General features: G+C 39.7%; 1 protein-coding gene across 1 annotated transcript; it reads left to right on the top strand.

The window, feature by feature from the left end:
• The first annotated feature begins 447 nt into the window (after window positions 1–447).
• On the top strand, window positions 448–5,586 carry cysltr1 (cysteinyl leukotriene receptor 1). Its single transcript, XM_050042195.1, has 3 exons — window positions 448–493; window positions 1,366–1,628; window positions 2,537–5,586. The coding sequence occupies exon 3, from the start codon at window positions 2,555–2,557 to the stop codon at window positions 3,590–3,592; it is 1,038 nt and encodes a 345-aa protein (XP_049898152.1). The 5' UTR covers window positions 448–493; window positions 1,366–1,628; window positions 2,537–2,554; the 3' UTR covers window positions 3,593–5,586.
• The last annotated feature ends 7,424 nt before the right edge of the window (window positions 5,587–13,010 follow it).

The raw sequence follows: 13,010 nt of genomic DNA, 5'->3' as shown, positions 1-13,010 counted from the left end.
ATGAATTATCCTGCCCTTCCACCACACAGGCCTTTCAACTGCAAAAATGAGTTTGCCCATTTCCACTGCAGTATCCGCAGTCCATTTACTAACTGCATATCACAGTCATTAGCAACATACAAAGGAAATGCGGTGGAATAAACAAAAGTCTTCCATCATCAGTCAAGAGGAATCATGTTGGTTGATCCGTGTGTCTTTATGTCCGCCACGCACCTCAGGCTACAGACTTGTTTCCACAGAACGTGACGTGGTTATCAACATGAAAAAACAGTATTCCTCTATGTAAATACTTGTTAAAACCTACAAGATTGTTGACAAGTACGTCTGTGGTTCCAGAATAAACAGTTGAAGTGGAACAGGTCAGACAAGTTAATACAAGGAAATGAGACCAAAGTACGAGCTGACACATGATGAAAAGAGGGAGTCTGTCTGTCAACTCATTCGATCCTGTATGGACAAAATGCCAGATGAAGTATGTTCAGAATGGAAACAGGTCTGTAAGTGTTTGCAAAATGAACAGTAAGAGTGCGACTAAGGTGAATTCAGGCAAGTGTTTAAATGGAATAGGATCAATCATGTCCAGAGCAACCAAACACAGTGGCGAATGCATTCGGATCCTTTGTAAATAAAACTACTAATCCCACGCTGTGAAAATACTCCACTACAAGTATAAGTCCTGCATTCAAAACCGACAAGTATGTCAGCAAAAAGTGTCAAAAGTAGTCATTGTGCAGTAAAATGCTCCTTGTCAGTGTTTTACCATTATATATATATCTATATATGATGTTTTTACTGTTGCATTAATGTGTATGTTGCATTTTTACTAAATGTTTGAGGTTGTGCTCACTATAACTCCTTTATATACTGCTGGCGTGGTTTAATCTACAGCAATGCATCTGATTCTTTAAGATTATTATATGTTTGTAGCATGGCTGTCCTGTGAGAATTTCTAAAAATTCAACTTTTCATGGTATCAGAAAACCAACCCTATGTTCAGCTTTGTAACAATGCATTTTCCAGCTAGACCAAGAGGGTTTTTCAAGAGTTTATCTAGCCACACAAGTCAGACAAAACACAAAAAGGAGCACTTAATCCTTCAGTTTATCGCAAACATTCGAAATCACCAAATTTGGAGATACATTGTTTTGGTTGGACAGGAAGGGAAAAACAAAAATGTCATCTCTAAGCTGTCAGATAAATGTAGTGGAATAACAAGTACAACATTTGCCTTTTAGATTAGGCAGAAATACTCAAGTTAAGTACAAGTACTTTGCATTTGTGCTAAAGTACAGTACTCTACAACAAGAGCACAACTTTCAGTGTTAATGCACCTCTTTTTTTATCCTCTGTTCTTTTTACCGTAAGTGCGTGGCTTCATGGTCTATGATGTCATTGTGCTCGATGCTGTTTGTGCTGCAGAGTAGAAGAGACAGACCAGTCCTACTTTGAAAAGTTTCCCACCAGCTGAGGTTGTGAGGAAGCAGCCACCTGCTTCAGTGCCCTCCCTCTACTGCTCCGACATCTGGCAGACGAGGCAGAGAGGCGAAAGAGACACACACTACTCATCAGCCTCGACAGAAGATCAACAGACTGGCTGCACTGCTCTGACACCAGACAGACATACAGCGGTAAGTAAGGGAAACTTGTTAGAGAAAGATTTGATTAGACTGAAAGTTTTACTTTTGTTTGTTTTTTTTATGTTTAATTCATTCATTCATGTTTTCATTATTGTTGAGGGGAGTTGACTTATAGATGTAGCTGTAATGGAACATGTTGCATCCTGTGTTGAGCACATTATCAGTTTGTATAGACAATCTTTTATGGAGCAAACTTCACATATCTCTCTAAGTCAAAAGGCAAACAAAGGCGACAATGCAAATAGCCATTCAGCATGACTGAATTAAATGAATGGATCTACACTTTCATATCATTCATTTATTACTCACGACGCAAACTGTGCATCAGAGCTACTCAGATCATTTACAGTAAAGTGCATAACACTCTAATTTTCTGAATGCATTTTACATTATTGATGACAGTGAGAAAAACATTTCAATAAATTGCCTTTGTATTTTCAATTGAGGATGCCAGTTAATGTAACAAGTATGCAAGTTATTAAATCATTTATCACCTGAGGTACAGATATATAGACGGCAAAAGAAACATCAGTATGCTGCAGTCTCCTTCAGTACAGAAAAATCTATCAGAATGTCATCAGTCTAGGGGATTTTCAGTGTGTCAGGTTCAACTCTGAATTCTCAAAAAGAAAAAACAAGAGTAATTGAGGCTTTTATTACCCAGAAAAAAACAGAACCTTTTTTACGTAACAGGATGACTGTCTAAAAAGTTTATCAACTTCCTGAGTTTCCTCCAGAGTCTGCACAGCAGCAGAATATAGAGTCAATCTCTGAAACAATCTGCCACACTCTGCAGGTCTCTTTTGCTTTTTCTTGCACGACGGCATGTTTTTGTTTCTCTCATTCACATGCTCTCTTTTGCACACACCATCATATCATCTTTCTCTGTGTCTTTGCAGCTGCAGGTGTGGCAACAAATGGAGCCAAATCTAACAGACAGTGTAGAGAGCAACTCTACCATCTGTCAATCCATTGATGACTTCCGTAATCAGGTTTACTCCACATCCTACTCCCTCATCACTGTGTTGGGCCTGGTAGGGAACGGCTTTGCCCTGTTGGTGCTGATCAGAACGCACCGCCAGAGCTCACCTTTTCATGTCTACATGCTGAACCTGGCTGTGTCTGACCTGCTGTGTGTCATGACCCTGCCACTGAGAGTTTACTACTATGTCAACAAGGGTGAATGGAAGCTGGGGGATTTCCTGTGTCGCATCAGTTCCTACGCCCTCTATGTAAACCTCTACTGCAGTATCTACTTCATGGCTGCCATGTCCGTCACACGGTTCTTGGCCATTGTGTTCCCTGTGCAGAACATGCGGCTGATGACAGAGAATCGTGCCCGTCTGGTGTGTGTGGGTGTCTGGGTGTTAATCTGTCTCTCATCCTCACCCTTCCTGATGGGTGGCCAGGATTTTGATGACAAAACAAATAAAACCAAGTGCTTTGAGCCCCCAGACGAAAAAAAAGATATGCAGAAACTAGTTGTGCTGAACTATTTGTCTCTAGTGATGGGCTTTTCCCTGCCTTTCCTGGTTATCCTGATCTGCTACGCTGGCATAGTCCGCGCCCTGCTGTCCCGCACCAATGCTGCCCGACGCCAGCGGGACACAGGCACCAAAGCCATCCGAATGATTGTCATCGTCCTGCTGACCTTCCTAATCAGCTTCATGCCATACCACGTGCAGCGAACCATCCACCTGAACTTCCTGTCTCGGCAAGACACCACCTGCTCAGAGCGGATTGCTATGCAGAAGTCTGTTGTGGTAACACTGTGCCTGGCTGCTGCCAATTCATGCTTTGATCCACTGCTTTATTTTTTCTCTGGAGAGGGTTTCCGCAGTCGCTTGACCTCCTTGCGCCAGTCAGTGAGGGCCAGCACTGTGCACCATGTAGCCAGGATAAAGCCTGTTACAAACTCAGAGCCTGGGGAAAACCACCAGCTGAAGGCCAGTTAGTTCACGGCAGGCAGGAGGGTCATCAAACAAGCAGCTTAGGATATCTTTAAAGAGCTCAGGATGGCATGTGCAGGGAAGGAGTTGAGAGAAAGATTAGAGGAGGATGAAAGGCAAAAATAGAATACAATATTCATAATTATATTTAATTACCTGGAATCAAAAATCGTGTTTATGTTATCTTAGAACGAGCCATTTACACCTGCATAGGGGGCTCAAGAGAGCCTTTTGTGATTTTACATTGAAGTGGCAGCTCAAAGGCCACCGTAGGTTCTCCTACACACTTGGAAAGGGAGAGATAATCGAAGGTATTCAGTTGGTTGCAATCTGCAACCTCACCGCTAGATGCCACTGACTCATACACACTGGTCCTTTAAGTTACAAATCTCAGGAGAATGTTTTCCATTTAAATTGATATATATTATCCTAAAGGATGCATAGTGTTCAATATTTAAATGATTCTGCATTATATTATGGCAGCAACCAGTGGCCTGCTGTGTCCCAAAAGTTACTTAAACTGTGGAATTACAAATATAAATATGCAGTATATCAGTGTATGAATGTATGTCTTGTTTGAATCGATGTCTTTTTATTGAACCTGCATATGAATGTTTATGAAGAAGGGCTACACTCTGCTGTCTACTGTAGACTTTTGCTTTTCTAAACTATTCTTCTTCTCCTTATTTTTCTGTCCCTGTTTTTTTTTTTTTTAAGTATTTTGTTAATTAAACTTGTTATGCTTGTTATGCAAAAAACTTTTACACAATTTGGATTCACATTTGTCGATTTTGAGCTGTTGATTTTTAACATTTGTGTGCATCTTTTTTGTTAAATTATGATGATGGTAAATTAATAGTTTTGTACACTGTACACTTTGCAAAAATATGCTTCAATGCTGTCATGCTAAGAGTTAGATGAGAAGATGGATACCATCCTCATAACAGACTGTAAACAAGGGGAGACAGCTTGCCTGGCTCTGTCCAAACGTAACAAAACCTGCCTACAAGCACTTGAAAAGCTCTGAATAGCACGTTGTACACAATTTGTTTAAGCCATACAATTTATGATTTGTTTCCCCCTGTTTACAGTCTTTGATATGCTGCTGTATTCCTGTTGTATGCAAACTACATTTCATATTATGTATGGTAACTGCATCGATAAATCATCCAGTGCATGTCAGTTCACACTATTTCAAACTGAAAATACTCAACTGAAAGTAAAAGTCCTGCATTTAAAAACTTACTGAAATAAAATTATATAAGTAGCAAAGTGTACTTTAAGTATGAAAAGTAAAAGTATTCATTGTGCAGTAAAATGTTCCCTGTCAGTGTTTTACTATGATATATGATATTTTTGGATGAATATTACTGCTGCATGCATGTGTATGTTTACGGTTGTGCTCATTTTAACTCCTTTATATTCTGCTTGTTAGATTAATCTACAGCGATGCATCATATTCTATGTTTGTTGTGTGGCTGCCCTGTGACAACTTTGAATCTCTAAAAAGCCAACTTTTCATGGTGTCAGAAAAACAGCCGTTTTCAGCTTTGTGACGGGGCATTTCATCTAGCTGATCTAAGAGGGTTTTATTATTTAACAAGAGTTTATTTAGCTTAAGAAGAACACATAAAGGAGCACTTCATCCTGCAGTTTATTATAAACTTTCAAAATCACCAAATTTGGAGATACTTGGTTTTCACTGGACAGGAAGCAGTACGAAAAAAATGTCATCTGTAAGATGTCAGACAAATGTGGAGAAAGGAGTACAATATTTTTTATCTGAGATGCAGTGAAGAAGAAGTATAAAGTTGTAATACTCGAGTTAATTACAAGAACCTCTTGAATTTGTACTTAAATACAGTACTTGATGAAATGTTCTTATATTCCACAACTAATAACCATGATGGCAAGTTTACTATGACTGCATAAAGAGTTACAACCTCTGTCCACTGAGTGTCGCACCTGCACACTTAATGTTGTGGCCCTCCTCTCAATGATTCAACACTTCAAGACTGCTTTTCTACGATTTATCTGTGTCACTGAAATGAGAAATCAATGCACTGCAGTACTGCAAGAAGAGTTGTGTTGTACCGTTACAAATTGAATTTGTGCTTAATGTATAAGTCATAAACTGTATGATATATAAACTTGGTAACTGAAGCTATATAACATTTAAAAACAACCCATGATGAGCAAGATGCTCTACAGACCAGAGCAGGGAGCTTAAGTCACACAAATGATAGTAATAATAATGATTAATAAAAAGAATAGATGATAATAAAAAAACAACAAAAAAACAAGACACTGACATAAACATCAATGCACACAGCACATCAGAGGGATTCAAATGCTAGTGAGTAAAATTATGTTTGAGCCTGGATTTTAAAAAGTCAGCGGAGGGGGTGGATCTTATAGGGAGTGGGGATGCTGGTCCACAGTCTGAGTGCTGCTACAGCAAAGGTGTAGTCACCCCCTAAGTTTAGGTTACAGGACAGCCAGAAGCCCCAAGTAAGCCAACCTGAGAGAACTGGAAGGAACCCCGTTTAGGGCTTTATAGACAAACAGAAGAACTTTAAAATCAGTGCTGTGCTGTACCAGCAGCCGGAAGAGGAAGGCCAGAACGCCTTTGCACACCAAGTCCCTATATTTTAACCAAAACTTTTGCATGTTCTAGAATAAATAGAACCTCATGTTGTGTGAATAATATTTACAGGCTGACTACGAAACTTTTTATCCGTTATTAAAGTTTTCCTGTTTTCTCGCATGCATCAAAAGAGTTTTTTGTTCAAAAAGCAGTGAAGAAAATATGATGCAAACTGCAGGAAACATAGATCCACATCCAGAGAGAGGAAATGGACAGGAGTGGACAGCAGGCCAGCAAGAAAAAGAAATGGAAATAGATGGAAGCAATGTCCGCCTTAGAATCTTCCACAACAAAGAGATTTTAACGTTAGCCTAACCATAAACATAAAACAGCAAAGGTGGTGCTTACAGCAGAGTTCAATTTAATAGCTGCACAGTATCATTTTATAACTCACACAGCTGTTTTGCCAAATGAAAGATGCAGGCAGAGAGTGGAAAAATCTAGGGAGGTAACTCCAGTAAAGAGAAGCAGGGGAGCAAGTGTGTCTTTCCATTTTGTCTGGTATTGTGAATTTTCGCAATGAATAGAACAATATAACGCTTCTGACTCAGTGTGCAAGATTTCAGTATGTACAGATTTTTATCAAATTGAAAAGAAGCATAGGAAAAATCTGGACTTTGTGCACAAAGGCCTTAAGGTCCCTATTCCAGGTACCTGTCAGAAGCTGGGCTGCTGCGTTCTTGATCAGTCACAGGTGGGACAGGGCTGACTGACTATAATCCCAATATAAAGGTAGTTGCAAAGGTCCAAGCATGAGGCTAAAGGTGTAGATGACTTTCTCGAGATTTTTAAATAAGCAATACGGCTTAATTTTGGCAATAGTACGAAGCTGTAAAAAGCTGACTTTAACTACCGCAAGATGGATGCAGGGGGACAACTTCAGACTTGCTTTCATAAAGCTGCAGGAAGTTCTGTGCTATCTAACTCTTGATGTCCTCAAGGCAGTTCACAAGACTGATTAGATTTGATTGGTTGGTTTTAGGGGGAGATAAAGCTGTCATCAGCATAACAGTGGAAGGAAATGTCCTTCTTTTGAATGATTTGGCCGAGGGAAGGCATGCACATATAGAACTAAATGGGACCTAGGATAGAACCTTGTGGAACACCCCAGGGAGAGAGGCAAAATTGCCTATGTTGAAAGAGAAGCTCCTATATTTGAGGTGAGATGTGAACCAATTTAAGGTATGGCCAGCAACACCAACCCCCTGCTAGGAGTGGTTGATTAAAATGTCACAGTCCACTGTATTGATCGCCGACTCTGTGCTATGGTAAACCCTGAAACCTGAAGGAAGTCTTTCCAAGATGTTATGTTCGTAGGGCAACACTTGTCAACACTTGTCCTGTAAATCTACAACATTCAGGTTTAAATTTAGCTTCCCGGTTAATTAGAGACACAAAACAACGCTGAAAGCCCAGACTGCTGAGGCCGACCCTGATGATCAGAACATAGAAGGCCACTGTATTACCACTTCATAAACAGATAATATCAAGCACATGATCGGCTCCCCCCTCCATTTGCACAAAAGAGGTTTGTTTCAGTCTGTAAAGCAGAGCCATCTTAGAGATGGGACTCAGCAGTGTTTGTGTACCTCACGGCGGAGATACTACACCATACAGGAAGAAAGGAAAGTCCCTGCTGGATTCCAACTCATTTGTTTCTAAAGAGGTTATGGGTAACATTGCACTCCATTGCATCGCAGGAAATCACTGATATCATATTATTTGGGTCATCTGTGCTCCAGGTTTACTGCTCCGAAAGTGATCTGGCCTTAGCACTGATTAAGGTCAATAATAAAACTTTTTTTGCCCTTAGGGGCAGCGGTCTCAGTTTTGATGTATGTGTTAATGCCCACCATATGACCACAGAAACAGAAGAGTTCTCTGAGAGAGCTGCTCTTACTGTAGGTTTTCAGCCTTTCTATCATGTTTTTGAATCCACACTGCAGCCAATATACTTTGGAAAGAAGACTGAAGTCTTTTTTTGTATCAAACCTGTATGAATAGACTTTTTGGCAACCTGTGAGCAGCAAGTTACAAACGACACAATATTATCACCTTATAAAGCAAATTGATATACTGAACACATTCACAACCAACTGCTTTTTTACACATCCAGCTAACACAGGTCTCCATCAACACCTGACAGTGATGTCACTGATGAACAATGTAATCATTAGCTTGTGCCTATACTGTGTCTGTCTGCTGTTTGATGCTGAGCAAGGTGTGTAAAGTTCATTTTTTGGACCCTTTTTCACAGAAAACAACCACCTGCTGCGGCTGAAAGCATGAACCAGAATGAACCAAAACATTTAAGTTCCTGACCATAAAACCAAAACAAAGAATTGAGAGGTGCTAAGAAAAAAAAGCTCTGTAGAGCTGGGGGAACAGCTGAGTCAGGTTTTAATTCTTTGTTGGTTGCCTCATCATGAGTGACCCCATTCACATTATACCCCATCCATTGTTACTAAAAAATATTGATTAAAGTTGCTTGAAACATGAACACCATTTATGTCTTTTAATCTCATATACTTCAGTAGATACTTGCCAATAGAAAGAATTTTCTCACAAAAGAAAACAGGGGAGACAGGAGAAATTCGCAGAAAATTGTCAATTTCTTCATGCTTGTCACAGTTCATGGCTGGGTCTGCAGTTAAGCTCTACTACAAACCTGACATTCGATGCAAGCAGACTTGATTCGCCACAGTCTGACACCCCCACCTTATCAATGAGTGATAGAGGAAAGCAGCCAGCAAACCAGACTCCCCAGTCAGGCCTGAAACTATGTTGGTATGTGGACACAGTATAAATCTAAACATGTTTGTACAACAGCAGAGAAAACAGAATTCCTGAAGAGATCTTTTGTCTGGTCCATTTAGTACCCTTATTACAATCACAATAGTTTGATTTGTAGGTCACTTTTCAAGCAAGGGAACACAAAGTGCTTTACATAAGCCTGTTTTACACTGCCTATACAGGGTGGGAATGTCATGCCATTTTTCCTCCTTGCTGTTCTGTATAAACGGAACATGGGGGCAGAGTTGTCTTACCCATAAGCCAGCAGCAGAGGTAGTAACAGCACCGAATCGATGTCTGTGTAAAAGTGAGAGCTGGCAGGATGGGACCGGTGTGATGTTTTGACAACGTGTAACTCACTGCTGGGAGATTTAAAAGGCAGCTAGAAGCAGTTAGCACCTAACTCAAAGAAGAAGGACAGCGACTGAAAATGTATGCAAATTTGGGAGATAGTGAGGTCTGGAAGCTCCTAACCCTCTGAGCAGAGGACAAGATCAGCTTCCACATAACAGGGACAGTAAATGATTGATTAAAAAAGCAAAGCTGGTGTAATGAAGGGTTGTCTTTGTGGTTCTGTCGTGGTATTTCTGTGGAACAGGGGATATAGACAGCACAGGGTGACCATATTTTGATTTCCAAAAAAGAGGACACTCGCCCCAGCCATGAGATAGCCTACTTAAATGATACTCGCAGTTTACTCAAAGATGCCTTATAATTTTAATATATTTAAAGTTTATATGTATGGATAGAAAATTCAGTTATATTACAAAATAATATCTCTGAAAGACAGAAATTTAGATAGGCTTCTCAGAGGTTACTCAACTTATTTTTATTATGCCTGTACAAAAATAAATATAAATGTAAAATAAATGTAAAATCTCTGGAATGAAATAATGACAGAAATAATGTCTCTTCTGTATTAGAAAAATCAACTTGTAAAATAATAGCTATCTTTTCAAGTCTTCTGGACAAATAAATAAATAAATAATATGAAATAATGTTCTAAATAATACCTCTTCTGTATTAGAAAATTCAACTTTGAGCTCCCCGGCACCTTTGTTAGACACAGCCTCTCAGGGATTATGCACACACACACACACACACACACACACACACACACAAACACATACAAGGAAAACCAGACATTATCATCAATTTATAAACACCCACCGGACGCCCCGGACAGGACGTGAAAAGTGGACATGTCCGGGCAAAAGAGGACGTTTGGTCAGCCTAAGACAGCATAAAAAATAATCATAAAAGGTAACCTCAAGAACAGCAAAATCCAAGCACACAGTTTTAAAACTGTTTAAAAGGATTTTGGTTAGATAGTACTTTATTAGATAGTACTTTATTAATCCCTTGGGAGGGTTCCCTCAGGGAAATTGAGGACAAGTAAATCATCCAAAAGGGAGAACAAGTGAAACTATTAAAATAAACTCAGTATCAGGGGGTGCACCACATAGCCGCATTGTGTAAACAAATAAGAGCAGCTATCAGATGAAAAGGCAAATCTGTAAAAATGTGTCTTAAGACAGGATTTAAAAGCATAAACAGTGTCCGGTCTAATACTAGTTGGAAGACTAATCCACAGTTGAGGTGCCAGTACAGCAAATTCTCGATCACCCTTTGACCCTAACCTGGACTCTGGAACAGTTAGCAGGCCAAACTCGTCAGATCTGAGAGGTCCTTTTTGGACAATAAGAAGCACTGGAGGCAAACAAGGTGTTAGAATACTCCAGGTGTGAGGATATAAAAGCATGAATATTTTTTTCTGTATTGCCAAAAGATAACATTGTTCTGATCTAGGAAATACTCCTGAGTTGGTAGAAAAATTATTGTACCATTTTTTTGTGTTATGTCCGAAGCTTAGGTCACTATCGGAGATAACTCCCAGATCTTAGTGCCCTTAATAGCAGGGAAAAGGAAACCAAGCAGTAGCTAGACTTTATAAATGAGATACTTAGGACCAATGATAGGCGCCTCTGCTTTGTCAGACTGCAACTGCAAAAAGTTTTGTGACATCCAGTTTCTCACATCAGCAGTTCAGCAGTTTAACAGAGAGATATAACTGTGTATCGTCTGCATAACAGTGAAATTGTGAGCAAATTGTGATTTGTGATATTGGGCTTTATAAATAAAATTGATTGATTGATTGAATTGAAAAGAGATGTTATGGTAATAAATGATATGACCTAATGGTAGCATACACAAAGAAAACAGAATTGGCCCATCCAATCCTTATGTCTGTTTATTAGCATAGCACAGTGACACTCAACTTGTGGCCTGTGGGCCAAATCTGGCCCCCAGTAGAGTGCCAGGTGGCCTGCTGACCATTTTCTAATTTTCAATGAAAATAAATTGATTCATACTGGGATTTCTTTGTACTTGAAATGTGAATAAGGTGCCAGGATACATTTAAAAAAGCATCAAAATGGATCTTGTTTACAACAACAAAAACCAGTGCCAAGGGTGGAGTTCCAGGCTAATTATTTATAAGTACGAAAGTTTGTTTATGAATTGGCCCCTGGGCCTATGTCATTTTGCAAAAGTGGCATCAAGGTAAAGCAAGTTGAGTATCCCTAGTGTCACGTAATCGATGGTGTTGAATACTGCCCTAAGGTCGAGCAATACCAACATAGAACAGTGTCAAGAATCTGCAGCCATTAGTAAATCATTTGTAACCTCAAAAGAGCTAAATCAGTGCTATTTTCCTTGTAAAAATCAAAAAAAATCAAAAAGGCTGTTGTTATTAAACACCTCCAGGTGGGTAATTTTGAGATTGGTCTAAAATTATTGAAAATTTATGGATCAAGGCCAGGTCATTTTAGCAGTGGCTGAATACAGGCAATTTTAAAATATTCTGGGACACATCCAAAACAAAGGGAGCCCTTTGAAATCTGGAGTAGACTAAACCTTAGGTATAAAGCAGTCAGAGGTTAGGTGGGTCAGTTAACTGTTTACGGACATCACATCATATGATTCCTGAGCATGGAAACTTCAGTAAGTAAATACATGTACATATGCACATAACATTACAGTACATACTCTTTGAATGTGGCCACTCAACTATAAGGGGTGGAGCCAGACACTGTAGCAATGTAATTTCCAATTACAGCAGCTATATTTTGCAAGCCATTTAAGATAATAGAGTTAGAAAAATCTGCCCATCTTTTGGAAAAAAAAGATGATAGTTGCCAATGAAAGAAAAAAATGATCTTGTAGAGCCAACATCCTACTTCTGTATTTGACTGTTCTCCAACTGTCTTCATCTTTCTGAACATAGGTAGGGTAGGAATTTGGCGCAAACAACATTTCTAATCTTGTTATGCTTTTTTGTTACACTGTGCTGGAGTAGAGTTCTACAAATGAATTAACATTTGAATCCATCCCATAATAATCAGAGCTGCTCTGATTGCAAATCAGGGATCCCTCGGCTAAATGCATCTACCACTAACTAGCTAGCATGCAATCCATATTGGACTGATCCCCTCACCAACTAACTGCCACTCGCCTAGGTGTTACTGCTGTAGATTCACAAACCTGAAACAACATCTGTCTGTAGTTCACTGCTGAATCCCTTTCTGTGGATGGCGGCTAAGGTTGACTCCTCATAAAAAAAAACTCCCCAATGTCTATAGTCCATTACCTAGTTAGCTAACTGTTTACTTCCGTTGTGCATTGTGCAACGCCCTTGTTGAGGCATTCTTGATTATAATGGTTCGGCTCAAAACTGGTGTAAACTGGTGGTTCCAAAGTTTTATGGGTCATATATACGCGGCATGTTTTGCGCCCTCAAATTCATTGTTTTCAGTGTAGATGTGTGACAGGCATGTTCAAACTCCAGAGCAATGCTGCCGTGGCGCACACGTGTTCCTATTTCTCAGGGCACAACGGCGGCTTCCTGGGATAAACTGAGTTCAACTTTTGGAAAGCAGCAGCGCACACTGCATGTCATGTGATGAGGACCAACCAGTCACAGAT

This window comes from Epinephelus moara, chromosome 4, assembly GCF_006386435.1.
Source record: "Epinephelus moara isolate mb chromosome 4, YSFRI_EMoa_1.0, whole genome shotgun sequence".
Taxonomy (NCBI): Eukaryota; Metazoa; Chordata; class Actinopteri; order Perciformes; family Serranidae; genus Epinephelus; species Epinephelus moara.
Note: the sequence above shows the minus strand (reverse complement) of the source record. Positions and strands in the feature narration are given on the sequence as shown.